We start from the raw sequence: 13,227 nt of genomic DNA on the forward strand, positions 1-13,227 counted from the left end.
CCTTGCCACAGGACCAGGTACCAGGGGGTACCATTTACAAGGGACGTATCTGTGTGCCAGGGCTGTGCCAATTGTAGAGACAAAGGTACAGTTTTAGGGAAAGAACATTGGTGCTGGGGCCTGGTTAGCAGGGTCCCAGCACAATTTCAATCATAGCTAGCATCAACAAAAGGCAAAACATTAGGGGGTGACCATGCCAACAGTGGCATTTTCCTACAGTGGGGCCATCGGTGAGAGAGAGGATGAGTTTGGTGTCATCAGTGTAGAAGATTGTTGAGGCCGTGGGATCTGATGATGTTGGCCAACGGGATCTTATGTGTGTTGAAGAGCCTGGGGCTGAGGGAGGAACTCTGAGGGACACCCCAGCCTATCTAATTGAGTTCGGAGATGAAAGCAGGGAGGCGGATCCTCTGTGTTCTACCGGTGAGAAAGGAATTGATCCATCTAAGCACATTCCTTTGGATGCCGATGAGGTTGAAGTCTTTTGATCAGCGTGTGATGATATACGGTATTGAAGGCTGCCAAGATGTCAGGGAGGGACAGAGCTCCTGTTTCTCCTCGGTCAAGGAGGGTTCAGATGTAATTGGTGTCTGCGATGAGGAAGGTCTTGGTGTTGTGATTGCTGCGGAAGCCGAATTTGGAGGTGTTGAGTAGCTGGTACTGTTCCAGGTGTGTTATGAATTGCTTGATGATGATCTTTTCCAGTGCCATGGCTGGGAATGGAAGGAAGGAGACTGACCAGTAGTTCTTGAGTCAGTGGGTTGGGCGGAATGTTTTTTGAGTAGTGGTCTGACTTTTGTTGTTTGCAAGAGTCAGGAAATGTAGTGGTTGTGATTGAGGTGTTGAGCATGGTGGTAAACTCTTGGTCGATTCTTTGGACTCCAACAATGGAGATGTGGTGCCGGCATGGGTCTGTGAGAGCTCCCGGGCAGATGGATTTCATGACGGTGGTGTTGTCCTGAGTGGCGAGGAGGTTCCAGGTGGTCAGTCTGTGGTTCATGTCGGCTGTGGTGGAGGTGAATCTGTCAAGGACATTTGGAGGTGTAGGTTGGAGCTGGAAGTTCTGTAAATAGTTGCAATCTTGTCATGTAAGAAGTTGGCGAAGTTGGTGCACCGCTCTTGTGAGGGTGTGATGTTGTTTTCGCTGGCCGCCTGTTTGGAGAATCTCTTCATGATGTTAAAAAGTTATTTGCTGGTGTTGGCGCTGGTTTCGATGCATGCGACTATTGCTGTCATCTTTGTTGCCCTCAGCAGGCAGTGGTAGATGTTGAGGGAGATCTCAAAAGCTGCTGTGTCGGAGGTGTCTGCTAACGTGCCATTTCCTCTTCAACTGTTTGTCACGCTTTGCTGTTCTGAATTCTTGAGAGTACCAGCTGTCCCTTTTGGAGGATTTTGTCTGGTTATTGCTCTCTATCGGGGCGATGCTATTGGCGCAGTTAAGGATCTAGACATTGAACACCTTTATTTTCTGTGCAAGGTTGGTGGCAGTCACACGGTTGAAGGAGGTGTTGAGGACAGCCATCCAGGTGGTCTCGGAAATTTTGTTCCAACTGCAGTGGGGTCGCTGTTCATCTTGGGGTGGTGGTGCTTTGACTAGAGATGCTGGAGTAGATGGTCTTTGTGAGCTCTGTGACGTGGCTGTGACTGGCGGTTGCTGGAGGTGAAAATGGGGTCCTGTGTGTTCTGTAGTGTGTGTGTGGGGTCATGGACGATCTAGGTCAGTCTGTGGCTGCTCATACTGTCGAGGAGGTGTGCAGTGTTGTTATGGTTGTTGATGTGGAAATGTAGGTCGGCAGGGAAGATGTAGTCTAAGGAGAGGGGCACATTAAAGTCTGAGTTGGTGTTGCAGAAGCTGGCGAGGCCCGGGGGTTGGTGTGAGATGGTGCCTCTGATGGTTGTCTTGTCAGTGTGGAGCTTGAAGTTGAGATGTTCCTTGGGAGTGGTGGTGTCGGTGGTGGTGGTGCACTGTATGGTCGCTTTATGGATGATTCTGTACCTGTCAGGGATTGATTCAGGTCTGGATGAGGATGATGATGTCAGGTGTGTGAGGGTGGTGATGAGGTCCCATAGTTCGGTAGAGTGCTTGCACATAGAGCACATGTCAAGGAGTAGGCAGTGGAGTTGGTGCCTCTCTTCTAGTGGGGAGGGAGTTCAGCGTGCTGCTCTGTGGTGTGACGGTGGTCTCGCTGGTGAAGGAGAAGGTGCATCTAGCACAGGAGAATGGTCCTAACGTAGAGTGTTGAGCAGCGTGGTGGCAGTGTTTGCTGGACTGTCTGGTATTCAGGGCATGGATGCTGGAGGTTTCATATCTGCAGGTGGGCCTGGTGACCAGGGGTTCGGGCGCGGTCCAGGCGCAGACGAGTGCAGACAGGCTTGCCTTTGGCACACAAGTGCCATGTCCGCTTCGTGAACACACTGCAGCCTCTATAAAATAGGTCTTGGGAGGGGAGAAGGCTGCTGGGAAGCAGTGAACAGGGCTAGGCGGGAAGCTCGAAAACGGATGGCAGGTGGCAGTAATGGAGGAAAATTGAAGCAAGAACAGAAAACAATGGAAAACAGTTGAACAGGCAGTTAATAAATGGAGGAAAGAAACGGGCAACAGCAGAAAAAACAATGGAAAAATAGGGGAACATGGAGGAAAAAATTAGAGGCAAGAGCAGAAAAAACAATGGAATACAGGGAAGCAAGCAAATAATAAATGGAGGGAAGAGCAGAAAAAAATGAAAAAAAGGGTAACAAGCAAAAAGATTTGCAGAAGCACAGGTGATGCAGCGGTGTGGGTAAAGCTGGGTCAGGGACCTTTCTTTTCTGGTTTCAGTAAAAGTGTTCAAGGCGATTGCTGTATGAAAATTATATAAACAGATCCATTATGTTGAACAGTAGAAAAGAAACCTTCTCCAGAGGTATTCACATATAGCACTTAAACACTTTATAACCATAGAGATTCCATCCAAGTGTAGGTTGTGGTATGCAAACTTTTAAGTGAGAAACAACCACTTGTACAGCGATTTATTTACAGAATGTACTAACGATAAACGGGTATTAAATTGATTATTTATGTTTCAGTAACGAAGACATAATCTAGAAGCTATATATTTTTGAATTATTTCTACTTAGAAAAGGAATAAAGATTTAAGAAAGAATTATGTCGCCAGGCTATGTTAGAATTAGGCATAATATGGATTAGGGTGAGGCTAAGGATTTGTTTTTGTGAAGACAGAGGCAACTCTTCTTTACATAATGGAATTCATTACAACAAGATCCTTATAAATTGACATACGATATTAAGGAAACATATTATGATTTCTTCAAAGAATGCTTTCTTAACTGTGTGTTTGAAGCATGTGTTTTTTATAGATCACGTGCTGTGCACTCTCATGCTATGTGCATTGGATTAAAAATATTAAACCTTTTTGTTCAAAGCCATTTGATTTCCAGTGTGGCAAGAATTACTCATGATCATGCGCTCTAAATTTACGGTGCACCAGGACACAGGTTCCCTTTAGGTAGTTTAATTCTGCTGTTCAATTTGAATCTGTTTTGAACCACTCCAACACTGAACGGCACAACAAGGATGGTTTAGACATCAGCACCGAGCATGCTTCATGAAGGTAGACTGTTACTTTTCTACTGGGTTCTCCAAAAGCACAGACATCCATATTTGCTTACCTGTACCTTCTGCTTGTGCCATGACTAGGCAGTATATAAACCTCTGATAAAGGGTGTCACTGCGCGGGCAGCGATTTTAAGATGCAAAAATCATGGAGAATATTTTGTATTGGAACAAAGCTTGACTAGCATAGAGATCTTTTCCAATGGTTTGAAAACATCTAAAGACAGTGGTAAAATTCATAAATGTACTGATGGGTTCATAAAAGTAGAAAAAGACAGGACTACTTGTGAGCAGGTTTTTGCCATTTAGCTATCACATTCTCGTGATAAGTCCAGCCACTCGTGTAGTTGTGTTAGACGAGAGAAGCTTATATAACAGTCACAGTTCTAATATGTTTTGTTCTGTCATTGATGCTGGTCAGGAAGAAATCAGTCCTCTGGAGAACGCCATCGAAACTATGGAACTCACCAATGAGAAAATCAGTAACATCGTCCAGCAGCATGCCTGTGACCGAACGCTGGCTGTGCACCCGCTCTCCATGCTACTGAATGGGATTGTAGACCCAGCCGTCATGGGTGGGTTCACGAACTATGAAAAGGTGAGCGAATTCTGATGCAGATATGTCATCAGAGTAGATCGTATGGGTTAGAAAGGAGTAAATGTGACATTGTCCGCCTCCATTTTCTTCAGCTGTGTTGTATTGCCTAAGACATGGCATCAGAACCTGTAGGAACAATGTAAACAGGCTAACTCGCCACCTTACTCTCTTTATATGACCTCTTTAATAGAAATTGAAGTGTAAACACACACACATTGATAGCTATATTCCATTCTCTTAATTACAGCACAGGCAGTAATTGTGTAAACATGGCTGTTGCATTCCTCCATCTCTGTGTTACACTAAGATGAATGTAAACTCACCCACCTAACCGCTATATTTCATTCCTTCTATAAGACATAACAAGCAATATGAGACGTTTGAACACACAAATTGACAACTACATTCCATTTTCTGTGTCTTCATGAACACCAAGTGAAGCGTAAACTCTCCAGTTGCCTGCTACTTTCTGTTCTCTGTGTGTTACGTCACAGACAGCAAGAGGAGTGTTAAAACACGAGTTGCCATCTGCATTCCTTTCCCTGTGTATATCACATCACACACCAACACATCAACTGAAAGCTACAATCCATTCTCTGTGTGTGACTTATGAGGAATTTAAACACGCAAAATGGAAATTATGTTTCTTTCTCTGTATAGAAGATAGTGGGCAGTTCATGAAATGTAAACGTTACCAACAAGCAGCAACGTTCCCTTCTCATTGTGACATCACAGGCAGTAAGTGGAGTGTACTCACACTAAGTGAAAGTTAGGTTCTGCAGGTAGTAAGAGGAATGTAAACACACCAAGAGACCACAGCTTTGCCATATAAATCTTATGTGTATGAAAAAATAAGCTGGCTCTGTGTTCCTTTTCTAGGCATTTTTCACAGAAAAGTATGCTCAAGAACACCCAGAGGACCATGAGAAGATTGAACTGCTGAAGCATTTAATTGCCTTACAGGTATTATGCCAGTTATTCTATGAAAAGCAAATTAAAATGGCACGTTAGTGTGTAAAGCAGTGCCAAATTAGCTTTTTAAAAAGTGCAGGCGCCACAGTTTTTCTTAGGAACCTATGCCAATGTCAAGGTTGCTGAATACCAAGACTGCCTAGCCTTAATTCACCTCTTGCCTCTTTCGTCCACAACTCTGCACCTCCTGTTGTTTCATCTTTATGTTGCAGGTTCAGGTTCTTTTTCATCCCAGCATTTTCCTTTCCCATTTTCCCAGTTTTTCGTTTTTCTCTCTTCCTTTTCTGCCTTTCTCAAGCGGTCAAAGTCTGATGGTGAAAAATCAGTCACCGGCTCCCACAAATGAGTGCCGGTGACCACCCTTTGCAGCCCTCTGCACAAAATAGACACAGGGGTGAGATCTTCTGGGTCTGCATTCAAAATCAAATGTTATGTTATTGATATTTGCCATATTTCACGTTCTGCAATTTGTATGGCATTATAGCGTATGCCGCATGGTTCTGAGGTAACCATTGCAGACCACACTTTGTTTCAGCATGTGTTGTCTTACTGGAATTGTCATCTTCTCACACTCGTACGTAGGTGGAGGTGTTTTAATTGATGCCCAAGTCCAGGTTTAGAACTTAATAAACTCCATAGTATTTTGCAGATTACTTTATTTCCCTGGCGACACGAACTCCTCAGAAGAAAGTTAATATTTTCTTTTACAAGAAATACTTCCAAACATCGGCCATTCATTTTTTTGTATTACAAATGCTATGAAACTACAGCAGTTCCCCTCAAGCAGACTCAGAAGAGCAAACATGGGCATGTAGGAATTTCCTTGTATGTCCTGATTTCGTTCAGCGTTTTTGTACTTTTGTGCTCTCTTTTCTGTTTAAAAAAAAAGTGTGTGACAGGTATTAATGTATAGCAAAATTATGAAAACGCACACGAGTCCTATTTTGCTCTCTTATGAAAGTGAATCTATAAATTGGAAGTAATAACTAGCTGCTTTAGAATCCCATTAGACACAGAAGATGAATAGGATAGGCTGTGGATCATCTTACTGCACAAACTGGGAATAGGAGCAGTACTTTGTGTTGTGACGTAAGTGTTGAGATCTGGGCATCTCACTAGGTTTCCGATTAGTCCTTGTGTTGAACATCATGTATAGGTGCCTTGTGGGGAGCTATGTATGGTGTATCGAGGGCTAGGTTTTAGAGTGATCTCTCCAATTTCTCCAGGGCTACATTTTTATGGCCATAATATGATGATATGCACAAGTGCGCTTGTATGCAGAAGCATCTACACATCCATGCTTTCAAGAAATCGTTCAGTAGGACAGCAAGGTTACATTGGGCCCTAATATAAGCAAGAAAAATAATGTTCTCTAGTTAGGTATTAAAGGGGCACCCTCACACTCTTTTACCCTTGGTCATTGCTTCTACTGTACAAAATGTTATTGTTTAATACTCTTCTAATGTGCAACTGCACCAAGTAATAATAGTGCACTTTGCATGAAACCCGAACGAAGGTTCTAAACCAAAAGCGGGTAGGAGTTAGTTGATAGGGGCATGGCCGGTTAGCCAACATGGTGGTTAAGTTGTGGTATTGCTCCTGCCACAGAAGAGTTAATCTAGGGACTGGAGGCCTGAGGGAACGACTAGAGGCTGTTAAGTGACATTCTGCAGCATAGGGCAAGCAGCACAGACAATGTTTCTGTTTTTGCTCAGGATTGTGCTTTAAGGTAGACTTGAAAATTACAGAGGATGGCTCACTCTACCCCTTCCTTGGCCTTGTACCGTCGGTCTAGATGTGGCCAATATGACATCCAAGATATCTGGTGCCAGAGTGAACACTTAAAATGTTATCTGTGCAATGTTTGGAAAGTAGTGTGCCAGTTGAAATAGGGAGTCCCCTACATGTCCGAACCTGCAAAGACCTTGAAAGTTCCACCCTGCACAGTCTGGTTTTGGGAAGAGAAGTGTTCCTGAGGAGGAAATTGACAGTGAAACATTTGGAGGAAGGTCTCATGTTTGGAGTACTGTTGAAGCTATTGCAAAAGATTGAAGGAACCATCTCACAACAGTTCATGACATTTTGTGCACTATAAAGGAAGGACTGGGTGTTTTAAGTGACACAGATGGAGTCTGGTGAGGACGTAGAGAGAAAAGCAAATATGCCCACCCTCCCATGCTAAAACTTGGAGACTCAGGCAGATGGATTTACCCATTCATGAAAGCACAGCTACTGGAAGAAGAAAATCAACATAATGCAAGACTGCAGGTGAACTTGGAGATAAATTGCAGTAAAGACTTATTGGCACCACACATTTGGAGACTGGAGAATGCACAGCTGCAAGGAGTGCAGCCAGGCGTCTGGAGAATGTACAGCTGCAAGGAGTGCAGCCAACCGTCAGCTTCATTAAAGAGAATATACCTGATATCACCTGATAATTTACAGATAACTGCAGGAGGGCTTTTTTCTGACCCACTATTTGAGTGCTTTGTTTTAATGCTGGACGTGGTCCATTGCCTAACCTATTTAGACATGACTTAATAAAAGCATGTGATGCATTGAAGAGATTCCCTAGTTGATGTAAATGGGCCTGCTTGGATTTACCTATCTGATTTTTCACCCCATGCTTTCCAACTCTAAGGGCACTCTGCCAGAAGGCCCTGTCCTCCTTTCTTACTCCATTCCACATGTTGTTTATACCCCCATCCCTGCTTACCTTTTCTTCTTTACTCTTTTTCATCTTTCCACTTTGATTTTCATTTTCTTATAGAGGTCTCTTACTCACATCAAGGCATCAGTTTGTTTTAGGAATTATTCAGTTTGAAATGGTATGCCCCCAACAGAGTTGCTGAGCTGGGGGACCTTTTGTCTGACAACTTAAGGTTATTATTTGTGAGGCACAGGCTCTGGATAAGATTTTCAAGCCGGAGACCTTTACTCCCTACTTTCAAAGTTAAGGATATCATTATTTTTGAGGAATTTCAAACCATAATTTGCACACAGGAATGAAGTGTTTTTGAACTATACAAAATATGGTAATTTGAAAAGATGTGTGCCCATTGTAATTCATACAATCTTCGTGACAAGTGCTTCACAGACATAAAATGTTTTTCATAAATAACGTTTTGACAAACAAGTCTTTTGTATGGCTTTGTCAGAGTTGTGATGCCTGACCCTTTTTTTTTATTGTATTGTGGACAACTCTCTGTATTTTTCCCCACATGAGCTTGACAGACAAGCAAGCCTTTTGGAGGTGTTCCCTTTTACTCTGTGTTTTTGGCAACATTGGAGTTGAGCAAGGTATGTCCTTTATTGAGTTATAATTGCTACTGTCTTCTCAGCCCATGCTAACGCTCTAATTGACAGTGGTGGCCTCATCATATAATCGTGCACAGGTCCTTTTACATATAACCCAAAATCTGAATTCTTAACATTTTTGTGACTGGGACATTTATAATGGATGCCTGTAAAGTGTGTGGGTTTTTATGTGTGCAACTTGATTAATGAATATTTTGCTGCAGAGGAAGGTGGTCTCTATTGTGCTAGGGTGGTGATGCCCATCTCGGTCATCCTAGCCTCCATGTACTCACTCTTCCGTCCTTTCCATTAAGCTGGTGGGCCTGCGGAATGGGGGCTAACCAGCCAGTTCCACTTGATTTCAGCGCAATTTTCACCTGCCTGAGTGAAGCCAAATCTCCCCTTTTCTGTGCTGTGCCTAACTCCCATAACAGTGGTTCTCCAGATGTAGCTATATGTACACGAGGTGAGTGAGAGGATATTATGGATCTAACCTAGTATGTCCTACTTTTCTAGATTTCCAAATACATAGCAAGGGTAGAAGGGCCTTATCGCAAAGGAATACTCAGCTTATATTTCTCTGACTATTACATCCTCTTGAAAGGGTGTGAAAACTGGATGGCGTGCATCATCATACAGTTGCTCTTTTGTGAGTACCAACTGGTGCTGGATGGACTTATCCAGAGTTCTTATTGAGAATGTGTGTTTTTAGATGTCTTGTCTGTTGGAAATACCTGCATCCACCCAAACATCCCCCATTGGATAACATTGGTCAAAGGGTTCAATGTTAACCAGAATTCTAGTACCTAGTATGAAGGATACATAAAGTCATTTGTGGCTGTATTTTGGACCCAGTAGTGTAAAGAATGTCAGGTTTTCCTCTCCTGTCATATTTTTCAGGGTTAGGTAGCTGGCCTTTATAAATGGAACAGCAGATGACTTGTCCTCATTGCAGCTCTATTTTCATCCATACCCATTTGGTGCCCGAAGCCCTTAACTTTAAGCCCCACAATGTGTAATTTTTACATAGTGCCAGTGGCCCAACTCATTAGTCGTAATGTGTTTCTGTTCTATACTTAGATGCCCAGCAATATTTTTTGCATGTCCATCACTCTTCTGCTGATTTACTACTGCCTCTTACCTCACAACTTTAGGCACAAGTTCAGTTTTGCCTCTAGAAATGCTTCCATGGTGTATTAACAATCATATAAAACTAAATACAGACAAAAATAAAAAATTTGAGATGCCTCTTTACTTAAGTCCAGTAATTGGGTCCATTTTCTCTGGGCTGTCCCACAGAGCCTGTTAATCAGGTGTGTGGTTTTGAAATGATCTTCAGTCACACAGTCTTTTACTCCCGAACTGCAGAAGCTAATGTTTACCTGTTTCCATATTCTTGAGACTCTAAGGGCACTTCTTCCAGTGCCACCAATGGATTAATGCACAACCATCACACAAGCCTCATGGTTTGGCAGTAACATTTACCTGGGTTTGCACAAGGTATATATGTCTCGTCCGCCTTTCTTCACAAACATTTCAGATGTTACTAATGTGTGTTTGCCATGCGGTTGGCCAATGCAGATCTCTTGGTTGTCCTGTGTATTCTTTATTCCACCATAGGTGGAAAGACGCATATTCCAGTATTTGGCAACCAAATACTGAAATGCTTGTCTGCCAAACCTCAGAGCTATCTCTAAATCATATGGCTTTTGAAAATCTCTAAAATGTGTCTCTTGGCACTGTTCAGTTTATTCTTCTAATGCTGTTCCCCAGCTTAATCCTTAGCTCTGGCTACATGGTTATGACCACTTTACGCACTTCAGAAATGATGCTTTTGTTTTTTATCTTTTAATAAAGTTTTTTTCGTTATATAACTTTTTCATTCATTTGTAGGAGTTATTTATTGTATCATACAGATTGAGTCTCTAAGATTTACTTCCGTCTGTCGTAAACCTTGACCAGTCAGTCTACCTAATATGATAGAATCAATTGCCTAAAGGCTATCCAATTTAACCTAAAGCGGTATTTGAGCCATGGGACACAAGTAGTAAACTACTCTCGCCACACCCTGTTAATGCTTTAGAACCTCTGACTGCTTCAATCTCAAAGAAAAAGGCCTCCAAGCCCTCTTTTGTGGGGCAACGGTGATAGAAGAGGCCTTCTTTCTACACTCATCTTTATATATTAGTGGCTTGACATGCTTGAATATAGGTTCAACTTTGTTTTTTGTTTGGTATGTTTTTGTTTGTCCAATGGGTAAATACCATGATAGAAAGATACATACTTTTTCATAAGCTGGGGATATCCCTGAGAGTGCCATTGGTCCATTTTCGGTGCTATTTGAAGAGCACTCTTACTGTGGTAGGACGATGCCGAGTATGTGACTTAGCTACTTAGCTTGCTTTCAAAGAAGTGTTAATGAGGATTTTTCAGATGAGACTGGCAGCTGCGGTTTTCACAGATCCATGTTTCTCGTTGTTGGGGGTCTTGCCTCTAATATTCTGAGTTCTCTTGATTTTTCAGATGCCTTTACTCAATCAAGGCCTCAGGATTCATGGAGTGAAGCTCACAGAGCAGCTAAAACCTCTGCATGAGCGCTTGACATCCTGCTTCAAGGAGCTGAAGGAGAAAGTGGAGAAGCTCTACGGCGTTATAACTTTGGTAATACCACAGAATTATAAACACATCTTTATTTCTCTTAAGTTAGTAAATAAACATGGTCTGTGAGGACACTGCAGTATGTTACAGCATTTTTGTTGATCTCAATGTTAATTTTCACATAAAGCCATATAAAATTTAATTTTTTTAAGTAACATTTATTTTTCCTCTTTTGCAAACCAATTCAAGTCTTAACGTCTAGCTTTCTCCACCACATGGAATACAGTTAAATACATTTCTTGTTTCTAATGTACCATTGCTCTCACCTGTTACAACTTAGTCCAATAGGCAGTTGCTGTACATTCCTATAATGGACGTACAATATTAGTATCTACTTCAATTCTATTGGCTGATTAGTTAGGAGGCACACCCAGCCTGTCACATTAGCAGCAATGAAGTTGATATAGATAAGCTAGGTTGGCCAGGCCACATAAGCTTTCAATAGATAATGTCTGGGGATAGCAGGAGGTCCAATGGATGAGGAAGCTGGATGAAGAATTTTAACAAACAGGATCTTGATTTAATAGGAGACCAAAGGCATGATGGTGTACCTTTCTCAGTCAGAGTGAGCTTGGTTGTTGTATCAGTCTGAGTTCCTGGACAGACAGCTTATAATTTGTTGGTTCCTGCTTGATGTAGTGGGATATTCATAGAACATGTCATGAACTGGATGCTTTAAGACATGTAATATGGTACAATGTGTAATACAGGGCAACTCTTTGTACAGTTTTAGTAGACTATGGTTTCCAGTATTGTCAGACAAAAAATAAGGGCACACTGTGCACCGTTACTTTGTCTTGCCTTTTAAAAACATATTCTGCCCCTCATGTTGGTGGTATGATAACTGAAGGGGATGTTCAGTCTCTTAGTTTTCGCTCCTGGAAACATATGTTGCATTGTTTAATGCTTTGAACAGAATGGTCATTCTTTAAAAAGTGTAGGGTTTGGAACTTGCTCACTGTTCCCACTTGCAAACTGCCATGTTCAAGGAGGCAGCAGAGTGGATTGCTCTACAGCCAAAGGTCTGTCATAGTCATTACACAAAGGTTCTCATGATCGATGATTCTTTTTCTACACATTTATTCTGTAAATATGGGAAGAGGTTTGGTGGACCCCATGCTATACAATTTCAGATTATCATTTAGTCTTAGCAGGTTGGAACATATATGCATTATATAGAAAATACCTTGAAATGTGCCTAGCTCACTTGCTCTGGTTCCATTTTAACCTTTGGCCTGATGTGATCCCAAATACGCTGTACCTTTACACACATCTGGCCCAGCAGGATCAAGGAATCTCACTCCTGTGCCTTTACAGGAGCTGTCTTGCTCTTAAAATACCATTACTCCTAGACCCAGTAACCAAAGTACATTTTATGGTGGATACCAGAGTAAAGAGCATAGCTGTGGGTTTTGTTTATGCCATAGAGTTCTGAGATGAGCTAGCCTCTGTCCATCAGATATCTTTCCCTATTCAGCCACTTCTTCCTCCAGATGGATGTCCACCTTTATCCTCTGACTGTCTCTCAGACCCTCACTTAATTTACCATCTTCTGGTGAGGTTGGAGATGAGGTTTCCTTACAAACCAATCTATGTTCTCCACTTTATCTACCACTGTTGCTAACAACTCCTAGCTTGAAGTATCAAATCCTTATGGGGACTCTGCCATTAACGCCAGGCAAAGCTCTGTCGTGGACATTATCGGATATCCTTAAAGGCAGTATGGTTGCACTCATACCAATCGGCTTGATTCACATTTTTTATAAATATGTACACCAAGTGAAGCAAAGGGAGTATTACCTCTTTTGGGTTCATTTTGAACTTGTCATTACAGTACTTGTAGTTTCTCACTTTCCCATTCATTTACGTTCATTCCTGACATATGTTTCTCTTTTTCAAAAGCTCATCAGAGAAATGGAGTAACTAAGTATGACAACCTGCACACAGGTCATTCATTTAATATGTCATGTGGCTGGGTTAGCTGGACCAGGTGGTTACAGACAATGACACATTAAGGAACTGAAGCCTGTTAGACTGACAAGCAAGGGAGAGTACTGCAGGTGAAAAGACAGAACACTGCTAAGTAGCT

General features: G+C 42.2%; 1 protein-coding gene across 1 annotated transcript in view; it reads left to right on the forward strand.

The window, feature by feature from the left end:
- Nucleotides 1-13,227, forward strand: part of DOCK5 (dedicator of cytokinesis 5) — a 799,955-nt gene that overhangs the window by 683,876 nt on the left and 102,852 nt on the right. Inside the window, exons 45-47 of the mRNA XM_069214140.1 lie at nucleotides 4,035-4,211; nucleotides 5,091-5,174; nucleotides 11,004-11,141. Of these exons, the coding sequence (XP_069070241.1) occupies nucleotides 4,035-4,211; nucleotides 5,091-5,174; nucleotides 11,004-11,141 (399 nt within the window). The remainder of the gene's footprint in view (nucleotides 1-4,034; nucleotides 4,212-5,090; nucleotides 5,175-11,003; nucleotides 11,142-13,227) is intronic.

Source organism: Pleurodeles waltl, chromosome 11, assembly GCF_031143425.1.
Source record: "Pleurodeles waltl isolate 20211129_DDA chromosome 11, aPleWal1.hap1.20221129, whole genome shotgun sequence".
Classification (NCBI taxonomy): Eukaryota; Metazoa; Chordata; class Amphibia; order Caudata; family Salamandridae; genus Pleurodeles; species Pleurodeles waltl.